Source organism: Choloepus didactylus, chromosome 9 (assembly GCF_015220235.1).
Source record: "Choloepus didactylus isolate mChoDid1 chromosome 9, mChoDid1.pri, whole genome shotgun sequence".
Taxonomy (NCBI): domain Eukaryota; kingdom Metazoa; phylum Chordata; class Mammalia; order Pilosa; family Megalonychidae; genus Choloepus; species Choloepus didactylus.
Window position 1 is genome coordinate 76806826 of NC_051315.1, and position 21612 is coordinate 76828437.

General features: G+C 37.3%; 1 protein-coding gene and 1 pseudogene across 1 annotated transcript in view; both read left to right on the top strand.

Annotated features, from left to right (window-relative positions):
• The first annotated feature begins 1779 nt into the window (after positions 1–1779).
• The window catches only part of ZC3H15 (zinc finger CCCH-type containing 15), a 31324-nt gene continuing 11491 nt past the window's right edge, over positions 1780–21612 (top strand). The window contains exons 1-3 of the mRNA XM_037848653.1: positions 1780–1813; positions 2898–3094; positions 19772–19873. Of these exons, the coding sequence (XP_037704581.1) occupies positions 1780–1813; positions 2898–3094; positions 19772–19873 (333 nt within the window). The remainder of the gene's footprint in view (positions 1814–2897; positions 3095–19771; positions 19874–21612) is intronic.
• On the top strand, positions 15416–16684 carry LOC119544438 (annotated as a pseudogene).

Genomic DNA, 21612 nt, shown 5'->3' on the forward strand with positions numbered 1-21612 from the left:
ACTTGAATTGCGAGTTCAGAAATAGACCCTCACATCTATGGTCAATTGATTTTTGACAAGACTGCCAAGTTCACACAACTGGGACAGAACAGTCTCTTCAATAACACAGCTTACACAAATAAAACACCTTACACAAAAAATAACTCAAAATGGATCAAAAACCTAAATATAATAGTCAGGACACTGTTCTAGTTTGCTAATGCTGCTGCTAAACAAAATATCAGAAATGGATTGGCTTTTATAAAGGGGGTTTATTTGGTTACACAGTTACAGTCTTAAGGCCATAAAGTGTCCAAGGTAACACATTAACAATCAGGTACCTTCACTGGAGGATGGCTAATGGCATCCAGAAAACATCTGTTAGCTGGGAAGGCACGTGGCTGGCGTCTGCTCCAGACTTCTGGTTTCAGAATGGCTTTCTCCCAGGACATTCCTCTACAGGCCACAGCTCCTCTTCAAAATGTCACTCTCAATTGCTCTTGGGACATCTGTCCTCTCTTAGCTTCTCTGGAGCAAAAGTCTGCTTTCAAAAGCCATCTTCAAACCATCTCTCACCTGCAGCTACTCTCTCAGCTTCTGTACAGTCTTCAAAGTGTCCCTCTTGGCTGTAGCAAGCTCGCTCCTTCCGTCTGAGCTTATATAGTGCTCCAGTAAACTAATCAAGGCCCATGCTGAATGGGTGGGGCCACACCTCCATGGAAATTATCCAATCAGAGTCATCACCCACAGTTGGGTGGGTCGCATCTCCATGGAAACACTCAAAGAATTACAATCTAACACTGATATGTCTGCCCACACAAGATTACATCAAAGATAATGGCGTTTTGGGGGACATAATACATTCAAACTGGTACAACCATAAAACTCCTAGAAGAAAATGTAGGAAAGCATCTTCATGATCTTGTGGTAGGCAATGGTTTCCTAGACTACACCCCAAGCACAAGCAATGAAAGAAAAAAAGATAAATGGGATCCCAAAAATTTAAAACTTTTTTGCTTCAAAGGACTTTCAAGAAAGTGAAAAGGCACACAGCCTACTCAGTGGGAGAAAATGTTTGGAAACCACACATCCAATAAAGGTTTAATATCCAGAATATATCAAGAAATCCTACAATTCAACAATAAAAAGACAAACAATGAAATTTTAAAATGGGCAAGAGAATTAAATACACATTTTTCCAAAAAGGAAATACAAATGGCTAAAAAGCAGAGGAAAAGAAATGCAAATCAAAACCCAATGAGATATTATTTCACACCCACTAGAATTCAAAAACCAGGAAACTACAAGTGTTGGAGAGGATGTGGAGAAATAGGAACACTCATTCATTGCTGGTGGGAATGCAAAATGGTACAGATGCTGAGGAAGGCAGTTTGGCAGTTCCTCAAAAAATTAAACATAAAACGGCCATATGACCCTGCAATTTCACTTATAGGTATACACCAACAGACATCTGCACACCAATGTTAATAGCAGCATTATTCACAAAAAAACAAAAGGTGGAAACAACCCAAATGTCCATCAACAAATGGATGGATAAACAAAATGTAATATACACAAACGATGGATTATTCAGTCATAAAAAGAAATGTTCTAATACATGCTATGACATGGATGACTCTTGAAAACATGCTAAGTGAAATAAGTCAGACACGTACATGAAGTATCCAGGATAAACAATTTCACAGAGACAGAAAGTAGGTTAGAGGCAGGGAGATAAGAAAGGGGAGTTACTGCTTAAAGGGTATAAAATTTCTGTTTGAGTGATGAAAACATTTGGTAATGGACAGTGATGATGAAGTGCAACACTGTAAATGTAAGAAACGCCACTGAATTGTAGACTTTAAAACAATTAAAATAGGAATTTAGATTATACATGTTACCACAATAAAAAAATTTTAAAGATAGTATACTGGTCTGTACAATACTAACAGGGTCCATATACTCAATCAAATAGCTTTTCAAACAAGACCTACTTTTGAGGACGGTATGCAGGCTTTTAAGATTGCCAAGATAAGAACCCCTGGCTCAGCCTTAATAGAACCTTTGATTGTTTTTCTCTTTATGCTTCATCTATAAAACGGTGATGGTAACAATTCCTATCTCAAAGCCGCTGTGATAATTAAACCAAATAATGCCTGTAATGTGCCAAGCAGATTCTGGATTTACCAGGCACTCAATACAAGCCGATAAAATATGCTCTCCACCCTTAAATTAAGGTTTGATTAATTGCACGTTATAAAGGATTCTTAGGCGTCATCCAGGAATCTTCTTAAAGTCTGAAAATAGATTAAATAAAACTTCAAAAGAGCTCAAGTATTCCCTTCTCTTGAACGCCAACCCTGCGCTCTCCGGAATCCGGTAAACAAGGGGAAATCTGTTCCATTTATTTTTAGAACTTCTTCGCGAGAATCTCAAGCACGCCGTATTCTAGCGCCATCCGTCCCTACCCCACCATGGCACCAGAAGGTTACTGGATACCCTGGCCCTCAGAACAGTAAGGAATTGCTGCGGCTGCTCAATAGTCACTCAGGATAAGGATGTTAAAGAAGACCATTAACCTGGCGGGCAAGGCCAGCCTCATCCCGTAGTGAAGAGGGACAAGAGTCACTCACGCACTCTTATCGAAAGAAGACGCAAAACAAGTACACACAGCCAGTGGGCCCCAACCCGCCCTCCCCGATTCATCCTCAGGCCAGCCGCGACCTAGAAAGTGCCAGATAGGTGCGCAAGAACACATGTGACGCGCAACCATTTTTCCTCGTCCTGTTTCTGCCCCCTCCTGGCCGGACGCGACAGACGCGCAAAGCGCAGCTCCATTTCCGGGAGCCGCTCCTCGCTACCCACAATGCTCTGCGACACCGACCTGTCGCAAAGGCCGCGTTTCGCCGGCTAGTGAGTGACTCCTGTTCCGCGCTGTGCCGCGGCGAAGGTGGCCCTGGTCTTCCTCCTGCCGCGGGGCCAGAGCCCCCGACGGTTTTCAGCTGTGTTTAAGTCTGGCCGGTGTCACCTGTCTCCGCAATGCCCCCCCAAGAAACAGGCTCAGGCCGGGGGCAGCAAAAAGGCGGAGCAGAAAAAGAAGGAGAAGATTATCGAAGTGAGTACCCACCCCCTCCCCCTACACATGCCGCGAGCCTGGGAGTAGCAGCCCCGCTCCCGGGCTCCTGCTCAAGTCTTCCGGATCCACGTGTCCCGCCCTTCGGCTCTGTGTGGCCCTCTGCCCCTTCCCCAGCTCCCTGATGACGCTGGCTGCCTCACATCGCTGTAGTAAAGCTGCTGATGCCCCTGCGCCTTGCTTCTCCGCCCACAAACCCGCCTTCTCCGAACACGGTGTGCAGCGACCCCCGGCCCCTCCACCCGGCTTTGTTCTTCTCTAGTCCTCTCAGAATTGGAGATGTTTCTAGAATTATGTTTAAGGGTGAACGGGTTCGGGCCAGAGGATGGAAAGCCTACTCATGACGGGCCTTTGCGTTGCTTTTTTCTTCACCCATCATCCCAAGGGTAGTACTTTCAGTTCTTTCGAGCCTACAAATTACTGTGTAATGGCTTTTTCGATCTATTTCTGAATGTTTTAAAGTCCCGTAAAAAGTGGAGGTTTCTTTCCGGTCACAGCCCACCATCTTGTACATAGTGCTTGATAAATATATTCTGAATTAGATTAAATAGAACAGCGCTTTCAAACAAATTAGGTTTTACTGTCACTAGCTGTATTAAGTGCCATACCTGGATTTTATATTGTGTGTGTGTGTGTCGTTGAATGCATTCAGCCTGTAGCCCTTTGATGGCCGAGGAACGCTGTTGGCGTTCTTAAATGTTTGGTATTTGTTTACCAATGACTGTATCAGTGAGTTTCCTTAGGACAGTGAACCATATTTGAGATTCCATGGATATTTTCATATGGAACGAGATAATTGGGGAAAGCCATAATGATTTTCTTACAGAAGTTATATCTGAATAATAGCAACCTTTTATGAAAAAATGTTTTATTAAAACAATGTATACTAGATGTTTTGAAATTAGAAGTTCGTTTATGTATGTTTTTTAAATATTCGGTTATTAAAGCTTTGAAAAATGACTATGAAGCCCTCAGAATTTCCTTTACCAGCTTAACTGGAACATAGCTGTCAAATTTGGTATAATTTTTAGTCTGCTAATTTGATTAAAGCAAAATGTTTATGAAGAACTCTGGTAACCTTGGCCAAGTTTCAATTCTGAAGGAGAACCTATATTCTTATTGCTGATTTATATTCTTTAGAATTGTCATGAAATAACATAGCTAGAGATTTTAAAACAAAATGATTATCACCTTCACACCTTTTTCTACTGTATCACTTTTTTGAACAATATGAAATTCTGGAACTTATGTAGATCTCTGGGAATGGTGATCTAATAGCATTCAGTGCTGTGTAAGCCAAGGAGATTTCAGGGATTCATTTTACTCGTCATTTTGTTTTAAGGAATTATATGTTGAAGTTAGTTACAGTTTTCCATCAGCTCTAAAAATGATACACACCATGGCTCCATTCAACTAGTAACAGGATTATTTTCAAGGTAAAGGCAAGTTTGCTTTCATTAGTGAAGCCTTACCACAGAAAAACACAAAAGTAAACAGCCACATTAACTTACAAATAAAAAGTATCCTAACAGATGGTGAAATTAAGCCTGTTTTCTTTTTACATTCAGCATACATGATTAACTTTTATGATCAAGTATTAGTCAAATGAATTAAGTTCAATAAAGCTCAGAAGAATAATGCCAGACTTGTTTAATTCATTCCTTCAATGTTTGGATAGTTAAAGTTTCAAAGACACGAGTTTTTTCTAATTTTGTATTCTTCAGTTGCCAGTCAGGTGAAGTGAATGTCATATTTCAATGGTAATGAAGTTTTGCAGATTCGTGTACACGTGGTTGTTTACTACCACTGGAGATACAGAATGATACTGTGAATTGTAATGTTAAATTATATTGAAACTGGATTTATAGAGAGTATTATATTATCCAGCCTGCTTAGGAAAAGGCTGCTTAATTAAATATTGTAGGAGGGTTTTTTGTTTGCTTTTAAGCTGCGTTAAAGCTCCAGCATGTCTGAATGACTGTTGCAAGAGGTTAAGGAGAGGCAGAGCAGACTTAGCGCTCAACTTCCTCAGGCAAGTTTTTATCCAGACCAGTACTTTCTCAAATTATTTTATACATTTGTAAGATACCAATTACTAGAAGGGGGTTCATAGCCAAAACATTTAAAAGTTAAAGTAAAGTGAATTTTGCAATAAACCCATAATGAGCATGATTAAAACCTGGTTCAAACTGCTTGTTGATCTCCAGGACTATCATAATTTTTGTGGGAAAATGTTTCTTTATACTCTATTTTGACATGCAAAGACAACTGCTTATTTCAGAGTCTGGTTAATTATTTTATAGGAGTGACCCCAAATTCTAAATTGGTCAAGAATTTAAGTAGAACATGGGTATGTGTTTTAATTTTTATTGTGACAACATATATACAACAGAATTCCCATTTTAACCACACCATGTGTAAAGTTCAGTGGTATTGATTACATTCATAGAATTGTTCTACTGACACTACCATCCATTACCAAAACTTTTCATCACCCCAAACAGAAGTCTTTACCCCTTTACCCATCAAGCAGTAAACTCCCTATTCCTACCTACCCCCTACCTCCCACCTCCAGCCCCTGGTAACCTGTAATCCACTCTTAACTATGTATTAGCTTTCTCTAGGTATTTCGTATTAGTGAAATCATGCAATATTTGTCCTTTTGTGTCCAACTTATTTCACTTACCGCGATGTCTTTAAGGTTTATCTTTGTTGTGCATGTATCAGCACTGCATTGCTTTTTATGGCTGAATATTCCACTGTATGTATACTACATTTTATTCATTCATTCACCTGTTGAAGACATTTCTGTTGCTTCTACCTTTTGGCTGTTGTGAATAATGCTGTTGTGAAATAAATGTCTGTTCAGGCTTCTGTTTTCAGTGCTTTGGGGTTTATACCTGGAAGTGGCGTTCTGGGTCGTATGTTAATTCTATGTTTTATTTTCTGAAGAACTGCCACTGGTTCCACAGTGACTACGCCATTTAACATTCCCACCAACAATGCACAAGGGTTACTATTTCTCCACATTCTCATCAACACTTGTTATTTTCCATTAATAGCCAACCTGGTGGATGTGAAGTGGTATCTCATTGTGGTTTTGATTTGCATTTTTCCTAAGGGCTAATGATGTTGAGCATCTTTTCATGTGTTTATTGGCCTTTTGTATATCTTCTTTGGAAAAATGTTATTTGGTTGTTTTTTGTTTGGTTGTTTTTTGTTTTTTGTTTTTTTGTTTGGTTGTTTTTTTTTTTGAGTATTTTAACTGGATTGTTTGTGTTTTCATTGTTGAGTTGTAGGTGTTCTTTTTATTTTCTGGTTCTTAAACTCTTATCGGATATATGGATTCCAAATATTTTCTCCATTCTGTAGGTTGTCTTTTGTTTATTTGATAATGTCCTTTGATGCACAGAAGTTTTAATATTGATGAAATCCAGTGTATTTTTGTTGTTGCGGCTTGTGCTTTCGTTTTAAAGACTAAGAATGCATAGCCTAATAGAAGGTCCTGAAGATATTTTCCAATGCTTTCTTCTAAGAGTTTTAAGTTTAAAGTTTTAAGTTTATGTTTAGGTCATTGATTCATTTTGAATTGATTTTTGTGCGTGGTGTGAAGTAAGGAGTCCAGTTTTATTCTTTTGCATGTGGTTATCCAGTTTTTCCAGCACTGTTTGTTGAAGAGACTGTTCTTTTCCTCATTGTGTGGACTTGGCAACCTTGTCAAATTTCGGTTGGCCGTAGATGTGAGAGTTTATTTCCGGTATCTCAGTTATATACCGTTGGTCTGTTTGTCCTTAGGCCTTTACCACACTGTTTTGATTCCTATAGCAAGATATGGTGTTGGATTTTCTCAAATGTTTTTTCTGTCAATTATGATGATCATGTGGTGATTTTCCTTTGTAATGTGATGTGTTACATTGATTGATTTGATTATTTTTAAGCATCCTAGCATTCCTGAGGTAAATTGCCTTCATTTTGGTGCATAATCATTTTAATGTGCTATTGGATTCAGTTTGCTAGTATTTTGTTGAGGATTTTCACATCTATACTAATAAGGGATACTGGTGTTTAGTTTTCTTTGTGGTTACCATAAGGCTTAGATTAAACATCCTTAATCTTTACTAAGATTGTAAATCTATGACAATCTTGTTTGAGTTGATAACCACCATAGTTAGCATTTGCAAACTATGTTCCTGTTATCTTCCATTCCCCTCCATATGCTATGTCACTCTTTACATCTTTATACATTTTGTAACCAGCAACATAGATTTATAGCTTTTTTTTATGTATTTGCATTTTAGTTCATGTAAGAAGTAAAAAAGTGGAGTTATAGTGAAAAAATGCAATAGTAATGGCATTTATACTTACCCATCTAGTTACTTTTACTGGAGATCTTTATTTCTTTGTATAGCTTCATGCTGCTGTCTAGTGTTTTTTCCTTTCAACCTGAAAAACTACTATTAGCATTTCTTGTAGTGCAGGTCTGGTGGTGAGAAACACTTTCAGCTTCTGTTTATCTGGGAATGTCTTAATCTATCATTTTTGAAGGACAGTTTTGCAGAATATGGAATTCCTGGTTGACAGATTTTTCCTTTCAGCACTTTTAATGTATCATCCCACTGCCTTCTCACCTCCGAGTTTCTGGTGAGAAATTGGCCCTTAATCTTCTGGCCGCTTTTAGGACTCACTCTTTGTCCTTGGCATTAGTTTAATTACAATGTGTAAGTATAAATTTGTTTTAATTTATGCTATTTGGAATTCAGTGATCATCTGGGATGTGTATATTTATGACTTTTCTGTGATGTGTATATTTATGACTTCTTATGTTTGGGAAGTTTTCAGTATTTCTTCAAATATTCTGTCTGCCCCTTTCTCTCTTTTCTCCTTCTAGGGTTCTCATGATGCATATATTTGCATTCTTGATGGTGTTCCACAGGTTTTTTAGGCTCTGTTTACATTTTTTATTTTATTTTCTCTCCTTTAGAGTGGAGAATTTCATTTGTCCTATTTTCTAGTTTGCTGATTCTTTCTTCTTCTAGTTCATTACAGATAATCTGCTGTTGAACCCCTCTAGGCCCGTCTTTATTTCAGTTACTATAGTTTCCACCTTCAATATTTCTGTTTAGTTTCCCCTTTTAGTTTCTGTCCCTTTATTGAAGAGCAGCATATGCAAACTGTGTTCCTATTATCTTCTGTTCCCCTCCGTATGCTATGTCACACATTACATCTTTATACATTTTGTAACCAACAACATAGATTTATAGCTTTTTTATGCATTTGCATTTTAGATCATGCAAGAAGTAAAAAGTGGAGTTACAGTCAAAAAATGCAATAGTAATGGCATTTATGCTTATATTGAAATTCACATTTTGTTCTAACATCATTTTCCTGATATCTTTTGGTTTTTTGTCCATATTTTCCTTTGGCTCTTTGAGCATTTTTAAGATAGTTTTTAAAAGTCTTTGGTATTCCTCCACATTGATGGTTTCTGTAGCTTTGTTTTGTTTCTTTGGGCCATCATTTCCTGATTCTTTGGATGCCTTGTGATATTTTGTTGAAATCTGGACATTTGAATATTTTAATGCCTTAATTCTTGAAATTATATTTTCCCCATCCCAGGATTTCCCAGTTTCTTCTTCTTCTTCCTCCTCCTCCTCCTCCTTCCTGCTTATGTGAAGACTGAATTCTTTGACTTATAAAATTTTCTGAATTCTCTATTCCTTGTCTTATATTCAGCCACTGTTATGAGAGATTACTTTGAGTGTCAGAAGGTAACCAAAAATGAAAGAAAACAGCTTTTCTATTATTTGCAGATTGGCTCAGTGCTTGTGCTCTCCTTCAGCACTTAGCCACATTTAACAGTGGGCCAGAAGAATAGCCTGAAGTGAAAGCAGAGTCCTCTCAGGTCTTTTCTGAATATGGGTTTTACCCTGAGTGTCTCCTGTATATACCAATTACTGGTATGTACTCAACTTCCGCTAGGACATTCAGTCATGGGCACTATTTTCTGTCTCAATCAGTAATCCTTTACCCCAGGAAGCTGTGATTTGATTGTTTTTTAATGGTGTTTTAGCAGCCCTTCCAGCTGCTTCTAAATCTAGAGCAAGTTCTGGGATTGGGGATATAGAGATAAGCATCCTAGATCAGTCTTTCAGGCTGCCACCTGATGGATTGGTACAGCCATACATGCACCCCAATATGCACATAAGGTTTACTGTACTCCCTCCAGAACCCAGGAACATGGACCTGCACTAGGAGCATGGCCTGGGCAACACTGAGTTGGGAAGCCGTTGGACAAAAGGCTGGTAAAGGTGCTACAAACTTTTCCTACCATTTAAGATTCCTTCTTGATTCCGTGCTCACCCAGTTAGTGCATCCCTTTAACTGTTTTCCAGAATATTGAGAAAGTTGGTTCTGCCAGTTTCTGCTGACTTTTCAATGTTGTTTTGGGGTAAGAGATTCCCAGAGTTTCTCTCTCTTCCATCTTGCTGACCTCTGTGGTTTTTCTCTCTTTTACATTTGTTTTTAAGTAACATTTCTGAATGGACTTTTTTTAAAAATGGTTACATGCTGGAGGGGATGTGGAGCAATTGGAACTCTTATTCATTGTTGGTGGGACTGTATAATGGTTCAGCCACTCTGCAAGTCAGTCTGGCAGTTCCTTAGAAAACTAGATATAGAGTTACCATTCGATCCAGCGATTGCACTTCTCGGTATATACCCGGAAGATCGGAAAGCAGTGACACGAACAGATATCTGCACGCCAATGTTCATAGCAGCATTATTCACAATTGCCAAGAGATGGAAACAACCCAAATGTCCTTCAACAGATGAGTGGATAAATAAAATGTGGTATATACACACGATGGAATACTACGCGGCAGTAAGAAGGAACGATCTTGTGAAGCATATGACAACATGGATGAACCTTGAAGACATAATGCTGAGCGAAATAAGCCAGGCACAAAAAGAGAAATATTATATGCTACCACTAATGTGAACTTTGAAAAATGTAAAACAAATGGTTTATAATGTAGAATGTAGGGGAACTAGCAATAGAGAGCAATTAAGGAAGGGGGAACAATAATCCAAGAAGAACAGATAAGCTATTTAACGTTCTGGGGATGCCCAGGAATGACTATGGTCTGTTAATTTCTGATGGATATAGTAGGAACAAGTTCACAGAAATGTTGCTATGTTATGTAACTTTCTTGGGGTAAAGTAGGAACATGTTGGAAGGTAAGCAGTTATCTTAGGTTAGTTGTCTTTTTCTTACTCCCTTGTTATGGTCTCTTTGAAATGTTCTTTTATTGTATGTTTGTTTTCTTTTTAACTTTTTTTTCATACAGTTGATTTAAAAAAGAAGGGAAAGTTAAAAAAAAAAAAAAGAAAAACAAGGAAAAAAAAGATGTAGTGCCCCCTTGAGGAGCCTGTGGAGAATGCAGGGGTATTCGCCTACCCCACCTCGATGATTGCTAACATGACCACAGACATAGAGGACTGGTGGTTTGATGGGTTGAGCCCTCTACCATAGGTTTTACCCTTGGGAAGACGGTTGCTGCAAAGGAGAGGCTAGGCCTCCCTATGGTTGTGCCTAAGATCCTCCTCCTGAATGCCTCTTTGTTGCTCAGATGTGGCCCTCTCTCTCTGGCTAAGCCAACTTGAAAGGTGAAATCCCTGCCCTCCCCCCTATGTGGGATCAGACACCCAGGGGAGTGAATCTCCCTGGCAACGTGGAATATGACTCCCGGGGAGGAATGTAGACCCGGCATCGTGGGACGGAGAACATCTTCTTGACCAAAAGGGGGATGTGAAAGGAAATGAAATAAGCTTCAGTGGCAGAGAGATCCCAAAAGGAGCCGAGAGGTCACTCTGGTGGGCACTCTTACGCACACTTTAGACAACCCTTTTTAGGTTCTAAAGAATTGAGGTAGCTGGTGGTGGATACCTGAAACTATCAAACTACAACCCAGAACCCATGAATCTCGAAGACAATTGTATAAAAATGTAGCTTATGAGGGGTGACAGTGGGATTGGGAAAGCCATAAGGACCACACTCCACTTTGTCTAGTTTATGGATGGATGAGTAGAAAAATAGGGGAAGGAAACAAACAGACAAAGGTACCCAGTGTTCTTTTTTACTTCAATTGCTCTTTTTCACTCTAATTATTATTCTTGTTATTTTTGTGTGTGTGCTAATGAAGGTGTCAGGGATTGATTTAGGTGATGAATGTACAACTATGTAATGGTACTGTAAACAATCGAAAGTACGATTTGTTTTGTATGACTGCGTGGTATGTGAATATATCTCAATAAAATGAAGATAAAAAAAAAAAATGGTTACCCTGTCTGTCTCTTCCCTCCTGTCTCTCTCTGTTGCCTCCAATGCCACTGCCATATTTGCTGTAGAAAAACAGGATGGAGCTTTTGAGATCTCCAAGTACAGAAAGTGAAAAGGCATGAGAGGCAGTATAGTTTATAGAAAGGAACATCAGCCTTGGAGTCAGATGGAGCTATCAGATAAACTGGGTTTGATTCCCATATTTCATCTTCTAGCTCTGTAGCTTTGGACATGTTAAATAGCCTATATGAACCATAGTTTCTTGCCTGCAAAATGGCGCTTATTCCTTTATTATTGCAGAGCTGTGGGTTATATAAGATAATGGGATATGCCTAACGTAAATGACACCATTTTATGTATTAATATTATAGATAAAAACTAGTTAGAGGTGTGGAAAATGCCACCGGATGGCGGGTTAGGATTGCAGCTCTGTTGATGGCGTGGCCCCCACTCCCAAACTCCCAGCAACCACTCCCTAAGAACCACCCCCACACAGACATCAGGAATAACAAACTAGAGACTTTTGGGGAAAACTGCTTCAGTGGCCAGTGGCGCCCGGATGGGCAGCTGAGAAACCTTGGGAAAGACCTTGGAGAAGATCGTAGAAAAAATTTTGGCCACAAATCTGATGGAGAAGTTTAAATTGTTAGATTGCCTTTGAGGTTATTTTAAAAGTTTTGAGTTATACAACACTTCATTCTTTTACTTCACTGTGGAATGACTTCTCTAACAATGATTACTTCAGAATTACCAGTGTTACAGGATTCAACTAATGAAACCACTGCCCATTCAGATGCTAGCAGCAAACTCAAAGAGACAGAGGTTAAAGGAAAAAGAAAAAGGGGTCGTCCTGGCCAGCCTCCAGATGCACTGAAAACAAACCATCATTTCTCTGGTATTCCTGCTGAAAATGCATAAGCCAGATCTAACCATGGAAAAACATCAGGCAAAACCGAATTGACGAACATTCTACAGACAACAATTGGTGATGTTTTCTTGGGGTTTGTGAATTAGATGGTTGGTTTGTATTAAAGTTAACTGCCTGATTTTAATGGTTGTACTGTAGTTATGTGGGAGAGTACATTTTGGTGCATCATATCTGCGTCTTATTCTAAAATGGCTCAGGAAAATGTATGTGTATGTTTATATATGTATGTGTACATAAAGATATATAGATACATAAACGTGTGTATAGAGAATGATTAATCAAATGGGAAAGGATAAAAACTGGGAATGTACATGAAACGCGTAGTAGTTCTTATAGTATTCTTGCAGCTTTTATGTAAGTTTGAATATATTTCAAAATGGAAAGTTAAAAATAAGGTTGTAGAATTAATTGTGAAAAAAGTCTCTATATACATTGCTTTGTGGTCTGAGGCAACAATTGAATATGTGACACCTTTGAAAGTTTTAAGATGAACTATTTTAGGCACCAGTTATTTTATTTTATGTGAAAACTGAAGCGTCACCCTATCTGAAGTTCCCCCAGTGACACTGTATTGTGAAAACCAACATGTATTGAGCATGTATTTTGTGTCAAGCATTACTTATATAATCTTTGCAATAATACTGTGAGGAGTTATATACTATAATTCTTGCATATCAGAGAAGGAAACCAAAGCACAGAGGGATTAAGGTACTTTCCTAGCCTTACCAGGAAGTTGCTGAGCCACATTCAAACCTGGGATTTTGATTACCCAGTGCCCTTAACCACTTCTTTGTGCTTCCTCAAATAAATATTTGGTGAGTGAAAAAATGAATAACCATGAACTACAAACTCATCTCGTTGTATTGGTGATATATTTAACCTGATGAGTAACTGAGCCATGCATCAAGAGCTGCTCGAGATGTACATGTGGGTTTCTTCTTTTCAGTGGTGGTAGGAGGGTGGTGCAAGATCTGGATCTTTGGGTTTTTACTGAATTAAAACTTACATATAGTATACATATCTTAAGATTGTATGCAGTTCTGATACTTTTTATTTATGTTATAAATCCATGTAACTGTAACCAGTGTCAAGATTTAGACCATTTAGCACCCCAGGAAAGCTCCCTTGTGCTCTTTCCATTCCATATCTTTCCTAGGAGTACCAACTTTTATGACTGTTACCACCAAGATTAGTTTTGTCTGTTTTTGAACTTTATATAAATGGATTTATTGTCTATTTTGTCCATCTCTCGTCAGCATTGTGTCCAAAAAGCTGTGTTTGCATGCTCAGTAATTTGATCTTTTTTATTGAGATTTAGTATTCTAGTGTATGAATAGTTCTCATTTTATTTACCCGTTCTATTGTTTATGGACATTAATTTTTTCTAGCTTTTGGCTATTGTAAATAAAGATACTGTTAGCACTCTTAAAAAAAAAAAAAAAACTAGTTAGAAATACCACAGACTGATCTGTGTTGTCTACATGGTGCTTACTTCTTGCCCACCTGAAAATCATTTCTTCATATTGTCTACACCTTTTTCTTTCTCCCTTTAAACTCCCCCAAATTTCATGAATTTATTGGCATTTAAGAGATTGTTTTCAAAAATGAATGTATCAGAAGTGTATGATTTTATTAGATATTCACATGTTAATCCCAAATGGCATATTCCATTTGCTTTCTTATAGCTAAAATTTAATAACAAACTGACTTCATCTTTGAGGAATAGAAGATTTGATTGTGGCAAAGAGGAAGTAATCTTTGGGGTTATGAAGCCATGAAAGATGTCCTGCCAAGGACTTGTAGCAACAAGGAAGTAGTGGTAGGAATCTATAGAGATGGGAACCAGATGTGTGCAGGAAGGAGAGAGAGAAATTTGGTTGCCAATAAAAAATTTCATCCCTGGTCAACTCTTGGTTACTAGAAGTTGGATTAACCAGTTTGCAGAAGATTTGTTGGATGGATCAGCAATAGAAATACCTTAGACAGTACATTTGGGGGAGGGGAGGAATTAATGAAGTAAAACAATGTCAGTGTCAGCCTTGGTGTCCCAAGAGATAGGCCCCAGTTATCTTGGAGCTCTATTCATTGCTGACCTGCCCCCCTTTTCTTTTTTTAAAATCTCTTATTTAAGGAGTGGTGTCTGGCCTGTAAAAGGGGAGAAAGTGTCAAAGTTTTAAGTGAAACCTCATTTTCAAAGTATAGGACTCTTGGAGCTTCAGGGAGCCAGCCTTTTCTTAGACTTTCTACCTACTTTTTCTAAACTCCTTTGTATTCAATTTCCAAAGTCATCACAAACACAAACCATCCTTTCCCTGTAACCTAACCTGTGAGACCTTATTAAATCTGATGAGGACCACTATTCTTGATTTTATTTTAACCGTGATTTGGGTCAACTGTAACTACTTCTCTCCTCTCCCTTTACCCTTCCCCCCAACCCAGATTAATCTTACAGTACGAGTCTATACTAAGATCTAAAAGGCAAATGCACAAAATATAAGGATAAATTGATGGTTTTGGACCCACAGTATAGAAATACGTAATGTGTGACAAGAGCTACATAAAGGTGGGGGGACAGAAGGATATAGGAACATAATTTATGTTATTGAAGTCATTAAGATGGTGTGAAAGCAAACAAGATTTAGGATGTTAAATTTAGGCCCCATGGTAACCACAAAGAAAAATAAGAGAATATGCAAACTCAAGAGACAGAAAGTAGAGTACAGGTTACAGGTGAGGTGGGAGGTGGAGCAGGGGCAGTGGGGAGTTAATGCAAAACGAATGTAAGTTTTCTGTTTGTGAAGGGAAAGTTATAGTAATGGATGGTGGTGAGGGTATTGAGTATTGTGAAGGTGATTAATCCCACTGAATGGTTTGCTTGGGAGGGGTTGGTTTGGGAAGATTTATGTTTTGCATGTGTTTCCACAGTTTTTTGAAAAAGGAAGGGAAACATAGAGACTAACAATTAAATGCAATATATGATACTGGATGGGATCTAAGAGTGAAGGAGAAAAGGCTCAAAGGGACATTATTGGGACATATGAAAAAATTGGAATATAGAATATGGGTGAACTTGGTAGTAAGCCTAATGTGTGATTGCAAAGGGAGAAGATGCAACTTCTGAGGGGGAAAAGGAAAATTAAAACACAAGTGGGAATGTGACTCATTAAGTAACAAATCTCTTATTCCCAGCAGTTGTAAAGATGTTACAAATTCAGAACTGTTCAGTGGTAATGTGAATAGTCAGTTGAATTGTTCAATAAACTATTCAAATCCTTATCACTGTAATGAAGATGATGGTGAAGTTGACAACAACGGAAGAAGGTGATAATGAAAATGACCATGTCGTTTTAGCATGTGGAGATAATTCTGTACCAGCAATATATTTTTCTCGTATTGGCAACCTAAGAGAGTCCAAATAAATACTGGGGTGGGAGAGGCACTTAAAATTTCGTGAAAAGAAAGAAAAAGGCAAATGTGAATGAAAGAACAGCTCTGACTAGTCATTCTGTTCAGGAGCTGCCTACCATTAGGACTCCTGCTGACATTTACAGAGTCTTTGTTGATGTTGTGAATGGAGAAAATATGCCTTGTAAATCAATGCTGAAGTCTCTAAGAAGAGAACAATGTATGTAATGATACTGGTGAAAGCTGTGCTGCTAAATTTGATGATTAGTATTAGCTGTGAAGAAACCACTTGAGAGCATTTTGGAAGAACAACAGCAAGAAAATCATCAAAAGAAATTTTTGTCCTTATCAGGAACACCTGAGATTTTTTCTCGACCCATAATAGAAAAAGAATTTTTTATCACCCTCCTTAATACCTCATCCAGCTGTTGATCATCCTGTGCTACCCACTATTCCAGAACAAAAAGTTTTGTCAGATGTATCAGAAGAAATTACCAAAAGGGTTTCAAAGTTCAAAGCTGCCTAAAGAATACCCAGATACCTATCTCAGAGTCTATAAAAGTGTCAACAAGTTTATTGTTCAGAAACTTAAATTCTCCAGAGAACTCCTTGCCAGCTAAGTCCCAAAACCCGGAGGCAGTAGCCTCTTCAGGAACATCAACCACATGTGTCCTCTTTTCCCATAAAGTCAACACTCATTTTCAACATGAACAAGTTAGGGTGGTCACCTCCTAGACATCCCTGAAGATTGGGAAAGCGATTAAACAAGAGAAGGGGGGTAGCAGCAAAGAATTTAACAAGGGTTATGAGTACTGAATCTAGATAATTTTCTCTTTCTTAGTTACTACGGTATTAGAATAGGTAGAAGGAAAGAATTGAAATGGTGGAACTGTAGCCCATAGCATCCTTTGAAATTTGTTCTATAGTTACTTTGTTAGATTGTAATTTGAAAGTTACCACCTTTTTGTATCTATGTTATATTTCACAGTAAGGAAATAATTGATACTGGTACTGTAACTCAGAACGTTTTTCGAAATTCCCTGTGTAACTACTTGTTAAATCATTCTTCGAAAGATATTACCTTTTTGCATATATGTTATATTTCACAATAAGGAAATAACTGAAACTGTGGAACTGTAACCCATAACATTCTTTGAAATTTGCTAACGACTTGTTAAATTTCACTTGGAAAGTTATCACTTCTATGTATATATGTTATGTTCTACAGTTTTAAAAATGATTTAAATAAAAAATAAAAATAAACTGGGCTCTGGGAAATGGGAGTTTACATCCTGAAACCTCGTTTTGCATTCGTTTAGAATGGATAGCAAAATGTGTTATATGTAGTTTGGAATATGGTTTCCTGAGTTGAGCAAGTTCTCTTACCCTTTATCAGTGGTATTAAAAGTAATGTATGAATACTTAATATTCAGCTTATTTTGTTAATTCCCTGAGTACTGTCAACACCCTTGTCTAAGTTTGCCTTTTGATGCTGTGGCAGCATTTCAACTTACTTTTTAAAGAATGTTGTTTATATCTGTTGTTTTGTTTTAAACTAAATACAGGTAATTTTGTACAAGCTGTGATGTTTTGTATACCATATGGATCATTTTAAAGAAACTTAAATTTTTCAATAGATACAACAGTTATATTTCATTACTTGCTTTAGCGTTTTAAAGGCACTTTAAAACGTACTTATCTTGTAGGTATAGCAGGTGGCTATTTTAAAAACCTCTCCCCTTTGAATGACATACTGTAATCTAAGGCAGAAAGTTTATATGTACCCTATGAAAGGTTCTTTGATTGGAAGAATGGTATTTTGTAAAACATTTTTTTCCAAGTAAAAATGCTATGGAAAAAAAAAGTAAAGTTCTTTTTGCCTCTTTCATAAACAAGAGAATGAGGGGGAGAATACAGACTTCATCTTGAAATTAGACGTCTATAATCTTGAACCTCAATATATAAAGCTTGAAAGTGAATGAAAGAATTGGTAAGTGATTTAGTAGAGCAAAGTAATGCCTGCCAAGGAGCATGCCAGTGAAGCAAGTGCATTTGTTCTCCCAAAATCTGGAAAAGCTCAGGAATGGGAAAGCAATAGGTAATACAGAGAGCAAGGGAATGAAAAATGGAGAATTGGTTAAAAGTATTACAAGTAGTCGGTAAGTTCTTATCTACTGGCTGCTGAGCCAGATGACTACCCCTGCAGTTCTGGAATAACAGGCACAGAGGGGGTGGAGGATTGGTTAAAAAGGGGACCTGAAAATGACCCCTAAGATGTCTGTGCAATAAACTGAAACACCTCAACCCCCCTGCTCTCTTCCCCTGTCTTGGAGCTGGGTTTCTTGTCTTCCCAGCTTAGGATGCCTCTGGAGGATCTTCTCTAGAAAAATGTAGAGGACATGGATACTAGTATTTGGTAGTTTTCCATCAGGCTTTCCACCTAATTATCTATGATGAAGCCCACTAGTCACCTGCCCACACATATACATACACACTTGCACATACATGTGCAATGTTTTTTGCAAGACAGAGTTTTAAAATATGGTTGGATAGCCAGGGATCACTGGACTTCTAAGACACCTCTCCTTCCCTATCATAGCAGAGTCCTAAACAAACTGGGGAAAGGAGGGATTCAGTAAACAGACCATGCATGAACAGGCATTTTAAGCTAGCTCTGTTCCGTTTGGCAGTCATCCTTCCCCCATGCATCAGTGTATATAATAATAATTTGAATGTTTTGTTGAATTTTGTGCTTGGTTTTTTTTTTTAACAAGAATAAAATGGAAAACTGAAAAATTAGAAGAGCTTGTAGAGCTCAAACATAGGTCTATTAAAAAAATTCTAGATATAAGCCATCAATATTTGCATCCAGAAAGCACTGTGGGGTTGGAAGTTTTTTTTATTGTTTTTTTTTTTTTTTTTTCTGTCACTCTATGGGGATAGACCCATAGACCCAAGACTTTATAACTTGCAAGTTCAGTTTTAGCACATTCAATTTTTCTTCATTTTCTTCACAAGCAAGTATACCTTTAGATTGAAAGTAAGGAACTGACTATACTTTAGTGGAATCACTGAGTTCCTAGTATGAGCATACCATCTATTTGCTTACTTGGACATCTGCTAAAGTATTTCTTTACTTACCAAGCCTGCCTCTATCCCATTTTCATTGATAAAGGTGACCTTTCTGTCAGTTTTAAATGGGACACTAGATTTGGTATGTATGTTTAGATAGCTTTATTGGTTAAGAACCTAGACTTTGCAGCCAGATTGCCTGGCTTCAGTTCCTGGTTTACTGTATGTGTGAACTTGGGCAAGACATTTACCTGTCTTTCCTAGGGTTATTATGACAATTTAATATCTAAGGTTTAGCAGCTGCTAGAAATATATAAATTTCAGTCGTTCACTTTCTTTATTAAAGTTAAGTGCTTGTGAGAGGATAACTATTACCAGAAATACCAGTCCAGGTCTTAATGTTTTTTCTTCCTCTTTTGTAATATTACCCAAAATGTGTTCAGAAGTACTTAGTCCCTCAGGATACTCCATGAAAAAAATACATTATGTGCTAAAATTAGATTTGAAAGTGCCACATTCTATCTCCCCTCTGGGACCAAAGACTCTAAAATGTTTTATCCTTAAGAAACCTGTTTTACCAAGCATTTTCCTAAACTTATTTGATTCTAGGATTTCTTATCCCAGTATACTAACTCTGCACCTCCCATCAAACTGATATCCAGAACACACTTTGGAAGCATTGCATCAAGTAATAGGTTTAATGATGATAGTTGTTAATATGTAAGAAATTATGAAGAATCCTAGGTAATGTGTTGATGTAATTTATGCCTTGACTTCTCATGTTTTGCATGTCTGTTTATAGCATAAGGAAGAACAATTTTGCTTATCAGTAAATGAATGATTTTCAGTGTCATTGGAAAGAAGTAGATAAGTTAATAGGAATTGCTAAGATATTTCAATGCTCTTTATCATTTAGGACAAAACTTTTGGTCTAAAGAATAAGAAAGGGGCAAAGCAACAGAAGTTTATCAAAGCTGTCACTCATCAAGTTAAATTTGGTCAACAAAATCCACGTCAGGTAAATAATTTAAACTGTGTCTTTTTATACTTTCTTCATAAAAGATGTAATAATATACAGCATGTGTTACAGATAAAAATATTCAGTATTGTAATTGTATTTTAATACAGAAACCTGCTCTGTAAACCTGTCTGCATCTTACCTTTCTTACTCAGCAGTACCTCTTAAATATTCCTCCGAGCTATTTGATACAGCTCTAATTCATTCTAATGACTGCATCCTGTTCTACGATATGGATATACTATATCTATCCATTTCACTGTTCATACCTGAGCACTGTTTCCAGCTTTCTGAAATAAGACCAGTTCTACCCTTGTGCGTGTGTTCTTACATGTGTTTGTTGTTTTTTTTATTATTATTATTTCTGTAACATAAATTACCTGGTGATAAAGTTTCTAGGTCAAAGGGAAATGTATTTCAAATTTTAATAAATATTGCCTCATCACTTTTCCACACAGGTTGTAATGCTTCATATTTTCATTTGCAGTACATGAGTAATAGGTACTAAAGAAAGTTCTTTTTAACAGTTTCCAGTTTGGTAAGCGTAAAGTAAATAGCTCATTACTTTTTTCCCTCACTACTAGTCAGTTTTAAGTATTTTCTCATATGCTTGTTGGGTATTTGGGTGTTGCTCTTGAAATCGTTTGCTTTTTTTTGTTTGTTTGTTTGGACAGGATAATGTAATGTGGTTATGATTTTTTAAGTTATCTATACAAATACACAGGAATATATTTACAGATGAAGTGATATGTCTGAGATTTGCCCTGAAATAATCAGGGAGAAAGTATATACATGAATAAGTTTACGGCTATTGGCACTGTACTAACTTTTGTAAGTTTGGAATTTTCCTTTTTTTTTTTTTAGTTCAATTTTATTGAGATATATTCACATACCATGCAGTCATACAAAGCATACATTCAGTTCACAGTACCATTATATAGTTGTGCATTCATCACGAAAATTAATTTTTGAACATTTTCATTACCACACACACAAAAATAATAAGAATAAAAATTAAAGTGAAAAAGAACAATTAAAGTAAAAAAGAACACTGGGTGCCCTTTTTTTTTTTTTTTGCCCCCATTTTTCTACTAATCCATCCATACACTGGACAAAGGGAGTGTGGTCCATATGGCTTTCCCAATCACATTGTCACCCCTCATAAGCTACATTTTTATACAATCATCTTCAAGATTCAAAGGTTCTGGGTGGTAGTTTGATAGTTTCAGGTATTTACTATTAGCTATTCCATTCATTAGAACCTAAAAAGGGTTGTCTGTATTGTGCATAAGAGTGCCCACCAGAGTGACCTCTCGGCTCCTTTTGGAATCTCTCTGCCACCGAAGCTTATTTCAAACTTTTACCCTTTTGGTCAAGAAGATGTTCTCCATCCCATGATGCTGGGTCTCGATTCCTCCCTAGGAGTCATATTCCCTTTGCTTTTTTGATTGTCTTTCTCTTGTCTGTTTATGAGATACCTTTTGTCTGCATTTCAGATCATTCATGATGTTTCCATTATATTTTGCCATACAAAAAACTTTAGTTTTTATACTGTAGGTTATATCTAATAGCTTTTCTTTCATATAATTAAAAGGTTTACCCTGCCCCTGAATTATGCATATTTTCCCTAGATTTTTGTCATTAAGTTACTTGATCTTCACAGTTTGCAATTTGTCATATAAATTTAGTTTATATGTCATTAAGTTTATTTTCTTTCACTTGAATAGCCATTTGTACCA